The following is a 23,268-nucleotide window of genomic DNA, read 5'->3' as shown; positions in this document are numbered from 1 at the left end:
TTAATTATTAATGAATTAGACCATTCAATTGGTTTGATTTTAAATATTTCACGTGCGTATTTGTTTTTCAATTTTTTAAATTAAGATTTGAATTCCTTTTCTTTTATTTTATTACTCTTGACTTTCAAACGGGTATTTAAGTATTTTTAAAATAATTTTTTTTATTTTTTACTTTTTATTTTTTATCTTTTAAAAAGGATCCTTAATTATTTAAAATATGTTTTTATAGTCGATCATAAAATTTAGATATGTATAAGGCCAAAATCGAGAGTAGCAAAAGTCGAGTGAAAATATGGCCAAAGAAAAGAATAATTGAAAAAAGAGAATTCTCGGAAGAAATCAAGTATCTTTAGCTGAGTTAAGCTCATTGACATATTCTAACCTGATGTCGTGGATCCTCATAGGTTGAGTTGGACTTCAAAGGGAAGTTTCAAACTAGCATCAAGTATATATTAGTAATGTCGGCTTAAGCGAACTAGGTAATGACTTCACTACTAGTTTGGTTGGACGATGATATGTGTCATGATTATGAGTGTTAGCATCAGTGATGTGATATTATGTTATAGGTATGATATGCTTATGTCATGTTGTGAAACTATGTTAACACGTTCACTTGATACCTCTAAGACATGAGAAAGCCATATATGTTAAGTACGCAAGATATGACAAGTTTTACAAATGCATGTCTCATAGGCTCATTATGTCATGAGTGAATTGAAGTATGAATTACATCATAAGCTAAAGTCATGAGTTTAAGCTATGTGGACCTCATGTATTTATGTATGTCATGTGCATCGAGATACTTTCTCGTTATGATTAGTATGGACATGCATCTTATGATATTTATGTTCGTCATGTTTCCCTTAGTGATATCTAGTAGCGCGATTGTGCGTTTGCTTGACGAGTCAAGTGTAGGGAGTATGTATATGATCTTGCCTTGCGGGCTTATGTGGGTTGTGTCTAGGGAAATACTACACATCCAACCTTGCCGATACTAGAAAGTGGAGCCCAAGGGCATCCCATGATGTTTTTCTATGAAAGGATAGGTTCTACTATATTGCATATGATTGCACTCCATGATCCCAACAGTGAGATTACTTACCGAGTATTTATTTAAATACTCAAGCCTAAGGGCATGCCATAAGTATTTCTTATTTTTCAAATAAAGGTAAGACATCCTTGTATGGATGATGACATTTCGTGCATGTTTACAGTTCTTAATATTTCTTAATATTTGAAATTTGTATTTGACTCCTGATGGCCCCGACATTTCTCTACATACTGTGACATGGTCATGGAAATTCCTAGGAAGTTACCCAACATAAAATTACTCCAAATAAAGACGTTTAACTATGAAGTTCCTATAATTGAGTCACAAAAAAGGAAGATGCACCTTGGCGATATAGATATTAACTTTCATTTCCTTTAAACTTTTCTTAGTCATCATATCCTCAAGTTCACTTTCATTTGGATGTGGCTTCGATTCATTCATGTATCATTTCTTTACTCACACTCTCCGAGCCAAATTTGAGTTTCTATAATATACTAGCTACGAGCATTACCAAAATGAATATTTGGAAGGGGGGAGCGTGACGTGGAATCAGCTACGTAAGCGACACGTAAGCATGCAGTTGGGCAAAAGAGGCTGCTGGTGTTGGCTGGAAAGCAGGCAACCGGTTTACTATTTACTAATAATAATAATAATAATAATAATAATAACAATTAATAGTGGAAATGTGACACGTGGCAAGTAATACAGCTGGGTCTTCGTTGGCGCGTAGGAGGTAGAGAGTGACCCGGTCTGAGCTTTCATTTCAATTCTCGAACCGTAACCAGAATGACCAATTTGCCCCCCACCTCACCTAATCAACGGAGGGGTCAAATCTGTTATTAATTTTCTAAAAATAAATAAATAAATAAAAATTGATTTTGTAGTGTCAACGTCAAATCAAATAAAATTTAGTAGTTATAAGGGTGCACACTCTTTGTTATTCGGATTAGGTGGGACCACCGCCTGAAAAAGAAAGATCCGTGGGTCCCACTGAATAATAAATAATAATAATAATAATAATTAAAATTTAAAATTAAAATTAAAATCTGGTCGTACCAAGAACAGTTCAACAGCTGTCTGTGTGTATGATTTTGTTTATTTAGTTACAACGCACACGTTGTGGTGAGGGTATTAATTTAATTATTGAACCCACGAATACATCTCTGTATTGTACCCAATGATAGCAATCTTCTACTTAACTCCTCCACTATTAATGCTTCTAGCTCGATTCTTCATGGTCGGCCCAATTTTCTCGACTTGTTCTCTTACTTACAGAGACGTAAATTGAAATTCTTCTATCAATGCCTCTCAACGCCTTTTTTTCTTATTAATTTAATTAATGCTTTGATTGTTCGGTCTCTGTCAATAAGCCAAGTGTTCGAGACTCAATTAGTAGAGTATCATACATCGTACTTGTTTCTTGATTGTACTTATGGCTCTAGTTTTTCAAACTCAACAGCTTGTCACCGTTGTGTCGTGAACTTAATTGTTTTTCATTCTTCCTTTCTTTTCTATCTCTCTCTCCTTCAATTTGATCGGGGACTGTAATTGTGTTGACCCTTTTGATTTTCTTTCGATTTAGATTGAAATGAGGGGGATTTGCTCTTAGTTTCGATATGAACGAAATGAAAAATCTCCTTTGATGTTGAAAAAGAGAAGAAGAAACGAGGATGATAATGAACAATGGTGCACCACAATAATGGATGAAAGAGGTTGAAAGTATGGGAGGAGAAGGTAGAAATTGTTGGATGAACCGACTCTTCCCAACCCCAATGGTATGATATTGTCCACTTTGAGCTTAAGCACTCGTGATTTTGTTTTGGGCTTCTCCAAAAAGCCTCATACTAATGGAGAGAGTATTCTTTAATTATAAATCCATGATCATTCCTTAAGTTAGCCGATGTGGGACTTTCATCATCCAACACCTCCCCTCGAGCAAAACATGTCTTCCCTTAATTGAGGCTCGACTCCTTTTTTTTTTGGAGTCCTTTATTCGACATTTGAGAATTTACCAATCTATTGGCACGACTAAGTTTAGAGCATGACTCTAATATCATGTTAGATGAACACGACTCTCCACAATGGTATGATATTGTCCACTTCAAACATAAGCTCTCATGGCTTTGCTTTGAGCTCTCCAAAAGGTCTCATACCAATGGAGAGTATTATTTGATTATAAATCCATATTACGTCAGCATTTAAATTGTTGAGTTTGAAAAACTTAAATACTAACGATTCGAACTACTTCTTTTCCAATATTAAATGCGTTGGGAAGGAATTGAAATGCAATATTTATTAAGATTTATGCTTAAACCCTCACTGTTAATAATTTATTTTTTTAATGATAAATAAATATTTCATTATTTTATTTACTATATTACATATAACTAGTCTAAGAATGTGGTTGACATAGGAAATGATTACGTTGAAGAAATAACATAAATGGTCTATAATATATGGACCAGGTTGGAATTGTAATTGTTAAAAATGATTTGATTCAAATTGTTTAGGCAAGCGAGAGTATCTTATATAATAAGTTTGTATAAAACTGAACCATGAAATATTTAATTTAACTTTAAATATTTGTAAAGTGAAAAAAATTATCGTATTGTAAACTTTATTTTATTTTTGGTTTATACTTAATTTAATATGTCTATCATTTTAAAAAGTTGATCACATAGAGTTGAAAATATAATATCGAAGAATGATGTATCCCACGTCATAATATAGAAACCTATCTAACCCCAAGTTTGAGGAGATAACGAAGTCTGGTGGCATCATATTGTCGGGTTACTTTCTGCTTTCTTTGTGTTTTCCTTGAGTTTTGAGTGAAGTTTTTTTCATTTTCAACCATACCTCACTTCATCTTCAATACAAGTACACTTGACCATATACATCGGTTGTACGTAAATTTTTCTCTGGCTCTACTTTAGGTCGACCAATATCCTTTAACACATAACGTTGCATCGTTTCTCATCATCTTAATTCTCAACAACATGATTTATACGCTTCTATATCGATCTAGAACTTCACAAAGATGTGCTTGGATCATCCTTTGGGTCAAAATAATCTTAAAATGCTCCACCAAAGCTTATGGGGTGATTTCAACCCTTCTTGTGATTTTAGTGTAGCATAACTATGCAAATCAGAACTTATTAGGCCAATATAATGCATATCGAGATATAACAGGCGAAGTGTAACGTCGAAGAAAAAAAATTGGCCAAGTCAACAGAGGGGCAAATGTGTCAGCCATTATAGAGGTCCAAGGTCTCCCGATCCGTTTACCAAGAGGGTTAGAGTTAAAAGTTGAGAGAAAAGAAAATGTTGAGATATAATATTTGGAGAATATGTTATAATAATTAGTTATGGAATACATCTTAGATATTCGTAATGAACTAATATTTTTTCTTTTATGATTTGATTAGTAGTATATTTTATATTATTATCAATATTTAATTAGTTTATATTTTTCTTATCGGTAGGTATTAGTATCCTATTTAAACGTTATGAATATCAATTATACACCTTTGACCCCAATTATATTTCTCATTCTTAACATGTTATTAGAGCACCCATCTTGGAATTCTTAAATATCAAAATTTCATTTTGAGTTAGGGTTTGGTATCAGAGCCAAAGCCAAACCCTAACATAATCAGTGAAGCCTTTACAGCCGTTGATCATCCATCGTAATAAGTTTTATCGTGATAAGTCCAATCGAGTATCACAACAACCACAACTTCCTGCTTTCAAGAACTTCCAAACCATCGCCATTGCTTCCAAATCTCAATCATTCTACTTCACCGAGAACTATGGTTGGCATTTGGCAAACTGTTCTCGATCATCCAATATCAAGAATACGTTATAAGCATCTTCAAATTTCTCACCAAGCTCAAAGGTGGCATATTCAAGATGTTCGTATTTTCTTTCACAACCTCTCAAATGATCCAGAGCACCGATCTTGGTGTTATTATCTAACTTCAAAATTTCGGATGTTTATTTAACACATCCTTATTATATTCATCACTCTGATCAGCCAGGATATTCACTTGTTCTAATCAAATTAAATAGAACAAATTACCAATCCTTGAGTAAATCATTTATGCATAAATCAAGAAGTAGCTCTTCAAATTCTGAGATACATCAAATGCAGTCTATTTCTGAGTTTTGTATCTTTTTGGGAAATTCAATAGTTTCTTGAGAAGTCTAAAAATGCAAACTAATCAAAGGTGATCTATTTTTTGGTTTTACATCTTTTTTGGAAATTCAATAATTTTTTGAAAGTCTAAAAAACAAACCAACGTGTTCATATCATCAGCAAATACTTGTTTAGAGTTAACTTGACGGATATGTTCACTATTGGGAAGACAAAAGTGTTATTGACATACACTCTATTTTCTCAACGATAAGTTGAGTGTTATTCACCTACACTCTCTATTTTCTGAAAGACAAGTTGGATGTTATTGACCTACACTCGTAAAGACAAGTTGGGTGTTATTGACCTACATTCGTAAAGACAAGTTGTGTGTTATTGACCTACACTCATAAAGACAAGTTGGGTGTTATTGACCTACACTCGTAAAGACAAGTTGGATGTGATTGACATATGCTCTCCAACTTGAGGGGGAGTGTTGAGATATAATATTAGGAGAATATATTATAATAATTAGTTATAGAATATATCTTAGATATTCATAATTAGTTAATATTATTTCCTATGATTTGATTAGTAGTATATTTTATTTTATTCTCAATATTTTATTGATTTATATTTTCGTTATTTGTAGGTATTAGTTGGTAGCTTGTATTCTATTTAAACGTTATGAATATCAATGAGAATACTCACCTTTGATCCCAATTCTATTTCTCATTCTTAAAACAAAAGAAACCGCTGGAGATCTCATCGGAAACCACCCATGGAATCCACCTTCAGACACCAGAGGAGGACTGATAAGCTCGCGAGCTCGATGCTCTGTCTAAGATTCAAGAGTTCACGAGGTAGGTTCTTGATCAATTTTCTTCAGATCTAAGATCCTCCTTAATGATTCTAGATCTAACCTTATCTTATGTTCAAATAGGGAGGTTGTTCTTCCAAATATGTGAAAAAACTCGGCTGAAAAACATGACCGGAGTTGAAAATCCGAGAATCATCCAAGAACGGTAAAAAATTCCGACGCTCATAACTCATCCTGTGGTTAAGAAAAAAATTACAAAAAAAATTACATAACATAGCTTGTAACATGATCTAAAATTTTGCCGAAGAAACCATATCGATCTAGATTTCGGATCAAAAGATTTGAAAATGAGAAAATGACTGATTGGGAAATGGTTTGGGCTATGGATTGCAAGAGAGAAAAAAAAAATCCGATAGCCACATGCCGACCGGCGGGCGGTGAAGTGTGGCTTGGCCAACGGAGGACACGAGTCGAGCGTCGGCTAGAGCAACGCAGCTCTAGCAGAACGGCAACACGTGTCATCTGCAAAACCCAAATCAAACTCCTGGCTGATCCGACTCGAACTGGACCGCTTGACCCGTGACTGCACAAAAGTAGTCTGTGCGTGGCAGTCACTCGTGCCACCTACAATTGATGTCCTTCCCCATGCATGAGGGCGCGCGGTTGATGCATGAGAGACCTGTTTTCGTCCGATTGCCTTCTGTTTGCTCGATTTTCGTCCCGACTCCAATTCTAACAATGTTTTAATGTGAATAGGGACCTAATCGAGGAAAATCAATATTTACCTTACGGGCATAGAAACGCTAGCAAAAGGGCACGCATCAAACCAAGTAAGTCACCACTCGGTATTTAGGACGAAATACTTGTAGGATCGCTTCGATTGCATGCATGCTAGTTATTTGCCTTAAGTGGTAGCTTTCTATGATTGAAATTAGGCCATTTGATTGCAATGAACATGAATGTATGAGGTGAATTATCTGAGTGTTGTAATTATGCTTTAAATTTCTGCTATACGTATGTATATGTTTAATTCATGTTGGAATTGTGTACTCCGCTTTCTGGGTGCTTGATGGATGACTTCGCCCCGTTGAGCGTGAACTCCGTGTTCTAGGTGCTTGATGGAGGCCATCACCCCATTGAGTGTGTGTGTCTAATTTGCATGAATTGTGTATGATGATGTTAGATGACGGTTGGATGCACACTTTGTTATTTTCCATGGCCCATTATGATGTTAAGTCTAGGGATTTATGGTTAGAAGTGACAAGTTACTCAGTCTAGACCTAGCTCCCCTAGGAACCTAACAGATTACCACAACAACGAAGTACCTTAGGAGCATTCTTAGGCTACTAGTTGTGTGAACAATATCTATATTCTTAGGCTACTAGTTGTGTGAACAATATCTATAGCTTCGTGGGAGGATCAAGGGTTCATGATTAGTTCTTATTGCTCCTAGCCATTTCGCATGGGAAATGTGCCCACCACATCATATAGCTCATTAGCTGCATGGAAATGGGTTGGGTCGCGTCCCCCGTAGAGGGGCTATATGGGCTTAAGAGGTACTTAGCACACCCCCTATGCTAGATACCATGTAGTCTCAGATAGCCAGGCAGAGGTAGCGCCTCATAGAGAGAAACCGGTCATTACAGCTCAACATAAGGATCTCTTAGGTATCAAATGAAAGGATGGAGAACTAGTGAAGCTTCGAGGAGCAAGTCCCAAGAGGCAAACCCCAAGGAACTAAGACTAGAACCAGACGTCCTAGAGCCAATTAGAAGACTGTGGGAATTTTGTTAATCTTAGGATGCGATGAGAGCGTATAAGTAGGTGGCTTACTGAGTATAATTTTTATACTCATCCTTGCTATGTTTTCCTTTTTCAGGAGCGCAAGGGTTGGTCAAGGGCGGACGTAATCAGAGACGGGGATTCTCATAGAGGAATGCGTTGTCACGGGACGTCAGTCCAATCTTTATTTTGTATTTGAATTTTCATATTTTGTTTTCAAACTGTTTAACTGTTTTTATTGTCGTTGAAATAAATGAGTGTTTTTTATTGCATTTTCAAATGTTTTCGTTTCATTCATGTGTTGTTTTAAGTCACGACTCATAGTAAAATATTGGGTCATGATACAAAGATTATGCCAACCGAGAACTTTCGAGTTGCACTAATACTTCATGATGTCACTTCAAGTATTGATATGTCATTTTTCTTCACTTCATTTCTACATATTTATAAAGAATCTATCCATAAGATTGATTAATATTTGAGACCTTCCAAACATCCTTCCATCCATCCACGTAATCTCGAGACATGAACCTTTTCCTGTTAGTTATTTGTACATACCATGTTAAAGCCTAACCCTATGACAGCAACATCTCACCCATAGAAAAGGATACACTCAATCAAATTAAACCTTACACTTAAAGCAACTCAATTGGATAAAATCAAAGATTGATCATCTTTCTTGGAAATTTCCTTCCAATTTTAATTTCATTAAATAAATTCAACCTTAGACTCAACTAATTAGTAAGCATAATTTATACTTTCCACAACCCTTTGCTTCTTTGAATTTTCTATAAAAATCAGACGCATTTTCATCATCGCTTTGTCATCCATAGAATTCATTTATTATTTTCATATCACAATTTCTTTTCCAAATAAACAATTTATGTCTCACTTTCAACGACTTTAAATCAGTCGCCCACTTCACAGCAAACTTCATTATATTGTGGTGTGACTCTTCAAATTATGATGACCTAGCTTTTTGAAGATCCACACACTTCGCCAATCTACAGAGATAGTATTGAATTCTAAAAAAGGGGAGCAAACCTCTGTTTGAAACAAACATGATATACGTAAAAAAAACAACGGTATTGCCAATTTCAAGTTATTCTTTTTTTTGAGGTTCTATATAAAGAAACCCTTTACAGATAGAAGACCTAAAGAATTTCCAACAAAGAAAGTAAAGGCCATTTGTAGAGCTAGGAAGTCATGCATGTTCTCACCTGCCTCACATAACATAGCACCTGTTTGGCAGTCTTCCAAATTAGTAACGTGAGTCATGTGCAGGACTGTCGGCATGCATGTCCATGGATGAGTCATTAGAGCTGATTGAATTAGGGTCCACATTCTGGTGCTGAAGAAAGTTGGGATCGTTGTTTCGAGGAGCTCCGTTTTCTCCCGACATCCCATTGTTCGGGTAGTGAGCTTCCTGAGCAATGTGATACTGTTGTAAACTCCGACGAATGGGGCTTGACAGTGCGTTTGAGAAGACTGAACTTTTGGAATGATTATCAGAATGCTCTGTTCGACTTCCTTGTCCGGTGGTTGCTTGCGCACAAAGGCCTGATGAAGCAGGAAAGCTCGAGTTTGTAAACTGCATTGTTGGTTGAACATGCTGTTGTTGTTGGTGGACTGCGACTCTTGGGGACATCGACGGTTCTTCTCCACAGTAATCCAACTCATTCTGCAAGTTTCGAATTCAGAAAACTCAATCAGCTAAAGAGAAAATCAGCCAAAACCTTAGCTTAATTCATTAGACTCCTCTCTCACGAACACAATTTACAGCTGTTCATATATATTTTTTAATTTCTCTACGAGCAATCCATTGAACTCTATTACAAATGCAACTTACTTAACTAACATCTTATTCAACAATTTCTCTCCCAAAGAGAAGAATTTTATATAATTCATTTCCTATGTCCCTCCTAAAAGGTGTGCTCAAGTTACACATGATTGAAACTTTTAGTAAAAGACCAAAAGATAATAACGGTGGTATTCAACTAAAGTGAGTATAGCCTAACAGTAGTTGACATATACCCCCAACTAAGAAGTAAACCCTAAATATTGTTAATTCCAAAAAAAAAAAAAAAGTTCACTAATCATTTTTATTAATTCCAAATTTATCACTAATCATTTTTATTTTCATTAGTAATTTGCCTATGTCCCTACCTTCCTGAAGGGTGTTCAAGCAACCAAAAGACTGACATCTACAAGGTAAAGTTCCTACTGCAGTTTCAGAATATTATCACTATTCATTTCTCAGATTCAAGTTTTATGTACTGCAGCATCATCACACTACTATACAACTTTTATTTTATGGAAAACAAACAGAATCAGAGGGGAATCCAACCCCAAGGACATAAACCAAGGAGTTACATAAATAACATTCTTCAGTTTGCCACCAATAAGCTAGTTTGTAACTAAAATAACAAAAGAAAGAAAAGAAGGAAAGTAAACTCCCACACGAGTAAACAAAAAAGTACAAAGTATCAAATCCCTGGTCAATACCATTCCTCCACCAAAAACTTGGCAGGGTTTTGAAATCGCACTACCAAGAAGCATAGTAAGAACAATTTTCATACTTTCTCAAAATACTCCTCGGTTAACTAAACTATTTATTCCAAAAAGTTAAATGATACAACTAGTATATATGTGATCCCAAAAAATGTTTTCGAACAAAGATTTTATTGAGAAAAATGAAAGGAAAATAAAAACATACAACAAGTCGAACAACAAACAGGAGTCCAAGAACTGACTACAAAAATGTACTCCAATCCAACAAAATCAAACCAAGCTCATAATTACAAATACCTAAAACACACGAAGTCTTGTCACCTCCCAAACCACATCACAAGACCGCTCAACCTCTCTAAAGGGGCCTATTATTCTGCTCAAACCAAGTAACAAAATGAAAAAGAAACTAGTGTGCCACAAAACGAAACACTTCCTCCACCAAAATGAAACAATCTCTATTCAAAGCTAAACATAACCTAAACGAATTCAGCCATCAAATTCAACGACACAGTGCAATTGTCAATTCCGTAACAAGTGATTCGTATCAATAAGAGGGTGTTGAAACCCCACAACGAAAAGAAAGGATCAGAAAATAGAATAGAAGCCACATAATGCACCTTCTTACCCAAAATACAATATAATTGCAAACGCACAGAGTAGCTTATTAACCAACAATCCACGCAAAATTACACACTCACAACAATCCCCCCAACAAAACATCTAATAAATGGAGAAAAATAAGGAAGCCTAGAGGAATTAGATTGTTTAGAGGTGATTTGCAGGACTATTGGCACCACAAACAGCAACCCACACAAAAGGGTGTAGAGATTGCCACAATCCATGGTGTGATTGTGTCCTCAAGAAAGTCATCAGTGACGATAACTAGTTTAAGTGAGGGAAATGTCACAATCATCCTAGGAAGAGAGTAGGTTGTAACCCTCACACAAAGACAGATAAGGTAGCGACCTTCAAGTGGCATCCATCCGACCATGTGAAACCAAGATGAGGCATAAGAAAGATGGATGCGACAAGTAGACAAGAGGAAAAAGATAAGTTGATAAAGGACCAAATAGGGTCTCAGGCCTAAACCTCAAAAGTTGGAGTTCTCGAAGGAGTTTGGGCATACGACTCTCGAGTTAAGTCCGTCCATACGAAAGATGAAACCTTGCCAAATTTGGCGTCAATCAAACATTGGATGGACACCCCACAAGACCGTATGACCATTTACCAAAATCATGTATACTCCTACCAGGCTAAAAATGCCTCAAGGAAAGGCATGGTGGCAGCTCTCCACCACCCTTAGGCCCCGTGGCCTAAGCAAGCTACCCTATGACACATACATGTGTCAGTGTGGGCAAGCATTGTGAGACGAGTATCTCAAGCGACTTCCTTTGAAATGGGTCTTTCAAGGACAATGTCAGACTACATGGGTGTTCTAACATTGTGCCCTCACCCATGTGTCGAAGGTTTGTATATGCACTCACTAACCAATACAGAATCCGAAAGTGATTTAGCATGGACATGGGAGGATCCAATGTCATGATAGAACCTGGATGGATGAATGTTGAAAAATGTCAGATGACATGAACGACACATGGGTCAGTTCTCAGTAGTATGTTCGAGCAAGCTACGATGGTTGATGACATCCTAGGACTTAGAACGACATCATGATACGTGGACCGTATTGTTGGGAACCAAGATGATAAAATAAGATGCAACGTTGCATATGAGAGACTTTGGCAACTTGGCCTATTGTAGAGACCGGCCAAATAAAGTCACAGACAATTGAATATGCATGCATACGAGGCATGTGTGGCCAAATAAGCCTAGATTTTGCATTATTTGTGGGTTGGCAAAGGAAAACCTCGCCTAAGGTCTGACAAAGCCACAAAGTCAAATGAAAAATGTATATGGGGCTTGGGGTTCTCCTTAAGGCTTGTCATGTGCATGTCAAGATCATGATGTCGCACGGTTGAAAATGTACGACCGTGACATAAATCATACCTACTTACAATAACTTTATGCCAAAAGTATCCAAAAGAAACATCACAACCATTTTGCCAACAAAGCCTCATTACATAACCTTAATTTCCCAAACTCTAGACCATGCAACTCCACAAGCTTAACCACCAATTCCGAGACCCACCCACCCACCTCAACCCTTCTTTACAAGAAATTGCTCACAACTCTCTCTATTCTCCCTCTAACGAAGACTAGAACCTTGAGTAGCGATAATAAATAAATGAAACCTCACTCAAAACTAACCGGATAAAAGTGAGCCTTCCTCCTTGGGGAAAGAAACCTTCCTCCAAGTAGACAATTGTTTCTGGATCTTATCTAAGACAGAATTCCAAAACACCTAGCTCCTCATTTACGACCAAGCAAAAGCCCAAGATACTTCTTAGATGGAAGGTGGCTCACCTCACAACTAACCATGGACACCCAAACACTTATCTTAGAAGGGCCGCAATTCACATCTATGACTAAACTTTTGCCCCTACTAGTCTTAGGGATAGAAAATCACTTCAAAGAACAATAAGAAACCATTATGATTTACAAAGAAATTATCCTTCCTCAAACATAATAATAGGAAGTGATTAGCAAACTAAAGGCGAGACAAGTGAATGAACTCCTTACCTACCTCTTAAAGCCCTCAACCATCCCCTTCTCCACACCTAACGATACAAGCCTACTAAAAGTGTCCACAACTAGGATGAAGAGAAAGGGCAAGAGAGGATCCACTTGATGAGCTCCTTAGAAGTAAAAATCTTCCCTCTAGGTTTCCTATTAGCAAAGATGGAAAATTTGCAAACCTAATGCAATTCCACATCCATGCTCCATATAAACTTAAAACCTTTCTTTCCCAGACCTTATCTAAGAAGTGCCAATCCACACATGGTCATTAGCTCTTCTAAAATCAATCTTGAAAATCACCACTTTCTCCTTTCTTTCTTTGCCTATAATCATCCATGACTTCATTAGCAATCAACACTGTCTAAGATTTTCCTTTTCGCAATGAAGGCAGTTTGATAAATGGAAATAGTGCTATAAGGACTTTCCTCAATCTATCCACCAAGGTTTAAGCAATAGCTTGTAACTAGGCTAATAGGACTAAAGTCTTTCACCTTGTTAGATTCTCTTTCTTAGGGATAAGGCACACATAAGTCTTACTCACCCCAGCGTTGAAAACACCTCTTACAAAAGTCGCAAAAAATTTTCCACACATCCTCTTTGATACATTCACCAATTATATTAAGAAAAAGCCATAATAAATCCATCTAGCCTATGGGACCTATTCCCATAAAAGCCAAATACCACACAAATTTCCTCCAAAGTAAATAGGGGCCTCTAACTCAACCCAATCCTTTCCCAAAATGGGGCACCAGTCTATCCCTTCCAAGAAAGGTCAAAGGGTTGGTGGAGGTGCATAAAGATTAAAGAAGAAAGAAACGGTCCTCAACCTCCCTGCCCTCCTTCACAACCACTCCATTGTCCTTCTCCAAGAACTAATTCTTGTTCCTCCCTCTCGCCATGATGTGGAAGTAGGAGGAGTTTTCATCTCACTCTTTGGCTCACTTTTTCAAGCTAGTACCCTCCCTTCTAATAAAAACTACAGATTCTCCTCTTTTCCATCCTCAACTCCGTCATCAAGTTCCCCACCTTCTCCAACCTATCTAACAGCCTAATCCTTTCCACAATCTCTATTTTCCTCTTCAAAATATCACCAAAAATTGCAAAGTTCCCATCCTTTAGAATTCTTTTGTGGAAAGAGGGAGGAGTTTTCCTTTCCCTTTTTAGCCCATTTAACCTTCAACTTTTGTCTCAACCTAGTATCCTCCTTCCTAATAAAAACTACAAATTCTCCTCTATCAACCCTCAACTCCCTCGTCAGGTTCCCCATCTCCTCCAACCTATCTTACGCCCAAATCCTCTCCAAAATATCCATTTTACTTTTCTTAATATCACCACAAATTGCAAGATTCTCATCCTTCAGGATTCCTTTAGGGGTCCTGAAGCTTATTCAAGAGCTGAAAACCTTACACTTTCCTTCTATCCTAACACTCCATCCCAACAAGATGGACGCCTTAAAATGAGGGTCGGACAGCCAAATATTCTCAAACCTAAATGGACTCGAACACAAGAAATCCTCTTAGAATCAAGATTGACATGCCAACGACCAAATGCAAACCTCAGGCCCAATACCTATTTAGGATTAGGAAAGGAATCCAACTAGCCTTTAGTCCACAAAAATCTATCAAGCCTCCAACCCACTATCCCTTCTTTTCCATTCAACCAAGTAAACTTTCCAGTCACTAGGGGGAAACCTAACACACTACTTAATAAGACTAAGGAAGCCCCTCGTAAATTTCAAGACTTTTTCCCATTACACATTTCCAACAAGTACCTCGTCACATTAAAGTTTTCAACCAAACACCAATGCTCCCTACATAGACCAAAGAGGCCTCCCAGCTTCTCCAAACAGTCCTTTCTCCCCTTAGGAATAAGAGGGCCATCAACCCTCCACCCACCCTACCCCCAAATTGAAAAAACAAAGGCCACAAATAAAGCTAAAGTTAGGTGAGCCAATGATGGGGACAACAATATGGCATTTTCCACTGTTTGGTGAATGGTAGAAGAAGAATCTTATTGATTCTTTTGAGAATGATCAGGAACTGGTTGGGGGAAGGTGGAAATTTAGGAGAAAATACTTCCACTTTTCTCTTGATTATATGACCTAGTGCTAGCAATAGGCCCTTTGTTGAAGTTTTAGATTGGTCCCCCAACTCAAAGGCTGAAAAGTTGATTCTAGATGGTCCTTTCTCGTGGGAAGAAATAAGAAATGTTGTCTTTGAGTGCGATAGGAATGAAGTACATCGACCCTAAGAGACTTTTTATGGGTTTCATTCAAGATAATTTGGAGGGCATTAAGGCTTGACCTTGAAAGGTGTTCAAGGATTTTTTCTTTGGAGGGGCATTCTTGCAAGGTCTCAAAATGATACTTTTGTTTGCCTCATTCCCAAGAAAGAGAGGGGAGTGAAGGTTAAGGACTTCATACCCATCATTATGATCACAAGTGTCTATAAGATAGCTTTGCGATAAACCTTTCAAGCGCATCCCTACAAAATCCCCACTCCACTCGATCCTTGCCTTTCAAAAAAATGAGACATTCTTGTATTAAAGGTTTCTAATGCCACTACGTAACAATTACGAATTGAGTTCCACACCACTTGAACCCAACGCAAAGCATTGATCGTTCTCTACCATCTGAAGAATGGGTCACCATTTGACCTCTAAACAATGCACCCAACAAAACTATCTCACTCATGCCACCCGACTTTGATTCAACAAAACCCTCTAAGACACAAAGACTTACCTTACAAATCTCTTCAGTCTCCACCTTCTTACCAAACACCCTCAGCATGAGAGTATTACCTATTTTGACTCTCATGAGGCAAGACATGCATCCAAATAAATAAAGATATGTCAATAAATCATTGTATAATCCAAAAAATGTGGTTTTCCTTCTTTGGACAACATAGAAGACCAACACTATTTTGAATTTCTTTATGACACTTGATTTTCAAAATCAACTTACGGAATGAATTTGAAGACTTCCTCTCCTTTATTAAGATTATGTAAGGATTGAACTACGAGACTCCCCAAAACATCAAGTAACCAAAGTCTCTCATCTACAAGAAAAAAGGGCTGGGAATGACCAAATCACTCAACCAAATTTAGGCATTCTTTAAAATTAAGTACTCTCCTAAAACTGAAATTTCACCAAACGCTTCCATTATCTCATATGGAAGAAATGTAGGTGGCTTGCTCATACCATGAATCATTCTAAAATTTCACATGAGAACCATTTCCAGCTATTTACACAAACTTTGAGTTAAGAAATATTTCAATTTCAAAATGGTGAATAAATGGCTTCTAGAGCTAGCATAAGAACACCATCCAGACGTGCAAGTTGATAGTCAGTACTAATAACCTTATACCATCAGTTCATAAGTTCATAGATCTTTGTTGAATGCCCAACCACCAAGAGAACACCTTTCCAATTCACAAGATGAGCATCACCTTCCCTCTGGGCCTTATGGCAAAGATGATAATGTCCTAGTTAATTGAAAATGACCATATGGTTTAAACAATGAGAAGACGAGTAATTCAAGGGCTACTTCTAGTCCAACTTCGAAAAGTGGCTCAAATCAAGGGGCTATTAGTTCTTCAGCTATAGTGATGCAAGCAAGAGAATCTGTCCTAAAAGATGGCAACACCTCAAAGGCGTCTAACAGAAATCAAATTACAAATAAAAAAATATAAAAAGATTTGTATCAAATGGGAGGAATGATTCTACCCTAATGTCTGAAGGAGTTGCAAGTAATGGTGTTGCTAGATGGGGCAGAAGATTTGAAAGTGGAATCAATAATCGGTGAAGAACGTGAAATACCAAGCATTAAATGGATAACAGAGTAGTCTTTCTTCCAAGTATAATGGAGATGGTAGCTTCAACAAGTCCATTTTTTATTTTAGAGACATGAAGTGTAGGATTGAAAACAATGGAAACCTGGATAGACGACTAAGAAGTTCAAACATTATCGGTAGAATGTTGCATAACCTAAAGGTCATCATGATGAAAAAGACCAACTAACTTCTGTAGCTAATCATACAAAAGAGAAGAATTCAACTCAACATCTTTGGTCATAAAATGTTCAAATGGCAAAGTAAAGCTTTCAGCCAAAAGAGAATCACTAAACTTAAAAAATTAAAAATTGACAAGTCCCAATGATCGGTGCTTGGAGGATCTAAAAGATAATATCCTTAAAATGAAGAGAAAGTTTCAAACTTGGATTCTAGGAGTAGTACAATCAATAAAACTAGAAGTCTAGGAAGAGATACTGACCAAATCTCCAAAATGTTGACCAATTGCTTAAAACACAAGAACATTTTCACTAGAGCAATATGAATATCCTTTCAAGAGTTGTGAGCTAGCAATTTGGAAACCACCAAGATAGAATTGAAGTTCATTTTCACTTCTTTTTCTTTCATCACCTAAAATGTAAAAACATCTCCTCTTTTGTATCACTTACTGTGTAACTTCAGAGGAGTTGATTATCGTTGACTAGTTCCAACGGTAACATTTCTTGTTCTTCAACATGATTTGTAACAATAAAAGGCAAATGATGGAGGTGGCTGATTTTCGTATGAAGTAGGAGTATATTTAACCTTTATAAGATTTCTCCATAAAACTACCAACCTCTCTTTTCAACAACGGGTACTTACAATTTCTTTCTACCTCTAGAAGGTGGCCAAACTACACATTCAAGTTTCTATCCTTGAGGAGATCTAAACATGGCCAAACAAATAGTTCGGAGACAACTGTAACTAGATTACGAAAGATGAGTTCATCGAATTTTGCAACAGTTCAATCAAAAGAGTTTCTAATCCAAAACAAATGAGAGACAAAAGGAGACTTTTCTGCTTGTTCTTTATGTCCTCACAAAACCCATGTCATTTTCATACCATATGCAAAAATAAAGGTTATAGGTACATCTCACCAACTCTATAGAAATGGCGTGGCGACGACAGAACATAAAGAGGTGGGGGAAAGGATAGGTTAGGTGATGGGAGGAAGAGAAATGGAAGAAAAAAAAAGGATGTGGAGCGGCAATCAAAGGTATGTTGTTCAGTCTTCCACTGGCCTTGGAATTTGGCTTCTAGAGTTTGGTAGAGGGGCTAATTACAACAATTTTTGTCGATGTCCAAAAGACAACATCTTGAATGCAAGCTAAACAAAACCTTGCTAGATGGATATTCAACCACAAGTGGGTATTCCTTGTGTGGGAATTTGTTATGCTACAAAGGATGGAACATTCCATTTTTTCCCCACCACTCCTTGGCTTTTGAATGAATTTCATATAAGCCCAGTAGGAGGTTATCAGGGTGCACTCGAAACATATGAATGGCTTGCATGGAAGGTGAGAAAAATCAGTCTCATCTCTAAGTTTGTTCTCTTTGTTATTAATTTGTTGATTCAAAAGTTTTGCAGCTGCCTGTCTCTTGGCCTCAACTTGGAACTCTCTACCAAAGCCTTTCGCTGGATTTTATCATTTGGATTGTTTTTTATTTCCTTCTTCATAGTTTATTTTCATTGTTGGGTTATGCTCTTTTGTTTCTTCTTTAAAATATACCAGATAGACCAGGGGTCCAGGTTAGACAATAGAAATATATAATTATTCTACATAAAAAGCTAGATTGTGTTCAACTTATGTTATCAACTCTAGTCAAGGTGCCTCTTCAGTAATTTTGTATTCAAGTTCTGTCGTACTCTTTTTCTCTAGAGGGAGGATGTAAGTTTTTTTGAAACTATTCAAATATTGAGGAGAAGTTTCTGCTTGGAAAAAAAAACCCATCTGGAAATAGCTAATCTCAAACTGACTCAAATGTTCAAACAAAGATGCAAATGAAAGAAAAATGTCATCCCACCCGTATGTAATTGAGTACATCAGCTGTTGTCACTCTAGATCCACCTTCTTGTTGTCTAAACATCCACTGATAAAGCTTCTCCTGAAAACAGCATCGTGAGGCAATAAATGTTAATAAAACAGAATAACATCTTTTTGTGAAGATATGTATCACACAAGCAACACTAAAACTAAGGAAGATATTGCAAACTTGCCTATGCTTTTAAAACAATAATCAAATTTTTCATTGATACATAAAAAGAAACAAATGTTTAACGATACAACCTCACATAAAGCAAACAACACAAGGGAGACAAGATAATTCAAAACAAATGAGCCAAGGAAAGTACTTGTCTTCAAAAAAGAAATCCTAGGTACCATTAAAGCCCCAAAAAGTGTCACTGATTTCTCCAAGCAGGACTTGCCCCAAACAAAGAGTTGGAATTTGTACCTTCTACAGCGAGGAGAACAAAGGGGCATTAGGTCCAAGTAAGGAAACACTAAAAATATGGCTAAAGCTAGAGTCAGTATATGAGCACATAGCTTAAGGAATCATTATAAGGACTAAGTCTAACGAGAGCCTATAAGTAGGTTGCTTACGGAGTATTTTATACTCATCCCATCTTATTCATTATTTTTCAAATGAAGTGTAGACCACAGTCGACGGTGGGAGCGTGTGGAGACGTGCAACTGCAGGAGGTGCCCTTTAGATCGAGTCATCTTCCTTTCTTGTCATCTTAATACTTTTAAATGTTGTTTTTGTGTATGATTGATAAACTATTTTGAATTGACTCTGCAGATACTATTTTGTACTTTATTAAATTTTATGTCAGTCCTCAATGCATTTTAAATTTCCTTGTAAACACTATTTGGTACCCACTGAAAAAGGCACAACCATACGTACTAACAATGATCCTATGCCATAAAGCATTTGGTTCTCCAAAGAAACTCTATAATCATATAGACAATTGAAACCCACTACAAAATCTCAAATTACCAATGCCTAAACCCTCAACCTCCAAAGGCCTCGAGACCACTTCCCACCTCACCAAGTGAGACCCTTGTATTGGGTATTGGATTGTCTCTTTCAGGTATGATTTAGGGAGTATGAAAAATTAAACTGCACCCTATCTCCTCTCCGTTGTTCATATATCAAATTTGATGAAGCATCTGATGTTAGTATGACAGTGAGAAATCTAAGGCATAGTTAGTTGACACAAAGATCGATAAACTTTGTATTAAAGACTCTTTTGTTGAAGCATTTAACATTCTTTATTCATAAAATGAATTTAGTTGATGTTTTGCAATCTCCAACATCATTAGCAAAGTATTATTCAATTCCTCCCACATTTCATTCCTTAATTGAGGTTTGTGGATTCACATGGAAGAAATTACTCCTCAGACACCACAAATTAAAAATCTAATTGTGTTTCACTCACTCATTTTCATTATCCAACAATGAAAATTACGTCTTGCAAATCCAGAGGCTTTGGGGCTGTTTTTTCTTTTATTGTTCATGTTTCCTTGAAGATAGTTTTCATGTTCAATTTTTTATTCCTTCAGGAGTTAAAAGGTTGTCGATTATTTTATGAAGCCTTTCTGGAAGATTACGGGGCTGTTTATTTTGGTGGTTTGTAGTTTTGTGTGATTGGAGCCATTTGAGTTGGTTCTCAATTATCAAATCTTTTCTCTCCTTTTCACAATTTGACTTTAGATCTAATGTGCGTAGTATTGTTCTCAATTGTCAGATCTTTTCCTTCCTCCATCAGTCTCTTTTGCTTGAAGCATATCATTCTGGACTTCTATTCAATGTTTTGATTGGATAATTATTTTAGGCTCTTTGTTGAAGAGGATTTACTATTATTTTGATTTTTATTTACATCCTTCTTTGTAATCCTTCTTAGTTGTTTCTTTTCATGCTTATTCTTGACCTTTATTTAGATGTTTTGCTTCGATAATTATTTTAAGCTCTTTTTTGAAGAGGATTTAGCATTATTTTGATCGTAATGTATATCCTTCTTTGAAAGGTAATCCTTCTTAGTTGTTTCTTTTCATTCTTTTGTGGAGATTTGTATCATTTGAGCATTAGTATTTTTCATTATTTCAAAAAAAAATGTTGGTTGAACAGGAGGTGTCAATTCAACCATTCAATTATAAGTACCAGTAGTAGGCTTATCCCCAATAAGCTTTTTAAACAGACCTAGATTTTCTATTCACGAAATCAAGGATTGATTTTATTTCACATTATAAATCCATTCAACTATGTCTTGCATCCTTTTATAGCGAATACAATAGCACCCTGTTCTGCAAGGCCAACCATCAAACATCACCTAATAACGAAGGATAGTCATGAAATACACAAAAGAGAAACAAAAGGACAACATAGAACATCCAACCTTTACCGCAATTTAACATAAGAAGATCATCACCGCAATGTATGAACGATATATATTCTCTACCTAGAAACAAATGCTACAAGGCAAAACAATCAAGGATGAAAGCAGAATGGCCAAACAGACAGAGGAATATGGGCATCAATACTATCATCGTATTTCAAAATCGAATGCTCAGATTTTTAAGCAGAAATACGTACGAAATATACTACCTAAATTCTCAGAATACATGAAACTACCCGAAATCGCAAAAATAAAGCCTCAAAACAAATACAGATGACAATACAAACAACCACAAACCACGTCGAATAGAATGAATTTCAAGTACACAAAAGAGAGACAGGAAAACATGATAAAATCAGAAAGGGGGGAAAAGGATGGGAACAGGGGAAGATTCAATGTGTGTGTGTGTGGGGGGGGAGGAACAGACGAAATTCCAGACCATGGCGTGACGTTCTCCGGCTTGGAAAGAAAGCTTCTGGTGGTTCATAGCCTGGGTATAAAGCTGGGAGAGAGAGTTGGCCGCACTGCAAAAGGAGGCGTACATGGTCCGATCTACCTCGTCGAGGCTGGTAGCGATGGATTTCCGCTTCTTGGCCATGGCGGAGGGGTTAATCTCGTGGTCCGGTGAGTGAAGGGTGTGATTCCGGCGGGTATGGGGGATTTGGTTTTCAGAGTGAAGATGAAGATTTTGGGAGGATAGGGATTTGGGGGAGGCGAAGGCCAAGGGGGGACTGGTGAGAGACTCGGGATGCTTGCATTCCTTCCGTATAGAAGAGAGCTGTCAGGTTTGAGTGGAGGAAAAGGACTTATGGTAGCTATCGTGGCAATGCTGTGCATATGATTATTTCTTTTATATGCCCTCATCTTCATGTAACGCCAATTTGTTTCAAAATCAACTATATTATTAAATTTTCTAAAATTAAAAATATATATATATATTAGAAATTTAATTTAAAAAACCATACATCTAATAAATTCTTAAATTTTTTAAAATTTTGAATAGACTGACAACCTTAAAGGTGTGCGCTTAGCTCGTGTTGAACAAATTTGATGGTTGAATTAAATACCTTGGTTATGAGGGGTAGGTTTCCTCGATTTCCACTAATCATTTATTTGATTTTGCTTTTAGCTAACGTTCGCTTCTACGTCTCATAGTTTGTCAAACCAATCACTTTGAGTTGGCTTGTCAGTTTGGTTTGATTTTTACATGTCTTACCTATTAGATTCAAAATTGACATTTTAAAGACGTATTAATATTTGTTAAAGTTTTTTTTTTTTTTTGACACTAAATTACTTTTCAAAGTTGGAGATCGTCACAAGGATAGCCTTCTTTGATCTCGAGTTCGGGTTCACTCCTAAAATCAACTTGGTAGACCGCTCAATTTCCCTTCAGCTCAAATTGCTACTTTACTCGTGCTGATCTGAGCATCTTCAAACTCAGATTCGTAGTGTTATCTTTTGTGGTCAAATTGCTCTCATGATCCTAGGGTGCAAGGTCTATTGAAGCGTATAGACCTGGATCAACACGTAAACTGCACTAGTTCTAGTGTCCTAATCTTACCTGAGAGCTTTCTCATGCATGCTTTACTAGGGAGATATTGCTATTAATCACGTAAGCATATCCATAATTTAAACTTCACCTTAGTCATATCTGGGAGATGTGGAGGTCTATCGGGTCCCTAGGTGACTTAACGTGGACTTCTTGCTCCAAGTTGCTCTGTTTTGACTCATCGAGTTTTTCTCCTCTTACTGTCACTCATGATCCTAGGTGCTTAGTCTATTTGGAGGCGTCTGGACCTAGGTTATTGTCTAGCCAACCTAACTCTAACACCCTAATTCTGTGCTGATAAACACGCTCTACAGGGAGAACATACAGTCAAACTCTTAACACCATAACTCTTTTGATTTCAACATAATTCCTATCAACATGATTTCTTCACAAAAGTCATAAATTTTAACCCACCAACACATATGTATTTTTCCGTCATTTATTATCAACTACAGACTAAAATAAACGCATCTAAAGATTGTCAAAAACTAAAAACTTACCAATCTTGCAGTTCCTTCGTGAATCTTGTCCAAATTTTTTCCAAAAACAACATACATAAAAA

At 36.8% G+C, this 23,268-nt stretch overlaps 1 protein-coding gene across 1 annotated transcript; it reads right to left on the bottom strand.

Annotated features, from left to right (window-relative positions):
- Window positions 1–8,780: 8,780 nt before the first annotated feature.
- Window positions 8,781–21,970, bottom strand: LOC111433447. Its single transcript, XM_023070502.1, has 3 exons — window positions 21,597–21,970; window positions 18,784–18,864; window positions 8,781–9,466 (listed from the first exon to the last, which is right to left on the bottom strand). The coding sequence occupies exons 1-3, from the start codon at window positions 21,753–21,755 to the stop codon at window positions 9,047–9,049; spliced, it is 660 nt and encodes a 219-aa protein (XP_022926270.1). The 5' UTR covers window positions 21,756–21,970; the 3' UTR covers window positions 8,781–9,046.
- Between the last annotated feature and the right edge of the window lie 1,298 nt (window positions 21,971–23,268).

This window comes from Cucurbita moschata, unplaced genomic scaffold, assembly GCF_002738365.1.
Source record: "Cucurbita moschata cultivar Rifu unplaced genomic scaffold, Cmos_1.0 Cmo_Scf00042, whole genome shotgun sequence".
Classification (NCBI taxonomy): Eukaryota; Viridiplantae; Streptophyta; class Magnoliopsida; order Cucurbitales; family Cucurbitaceae; genus Cucurbita; species Cucurbita moschata.
This window is presented reverse-complemented; position numbering and strand designations above follow the sequence as displayed.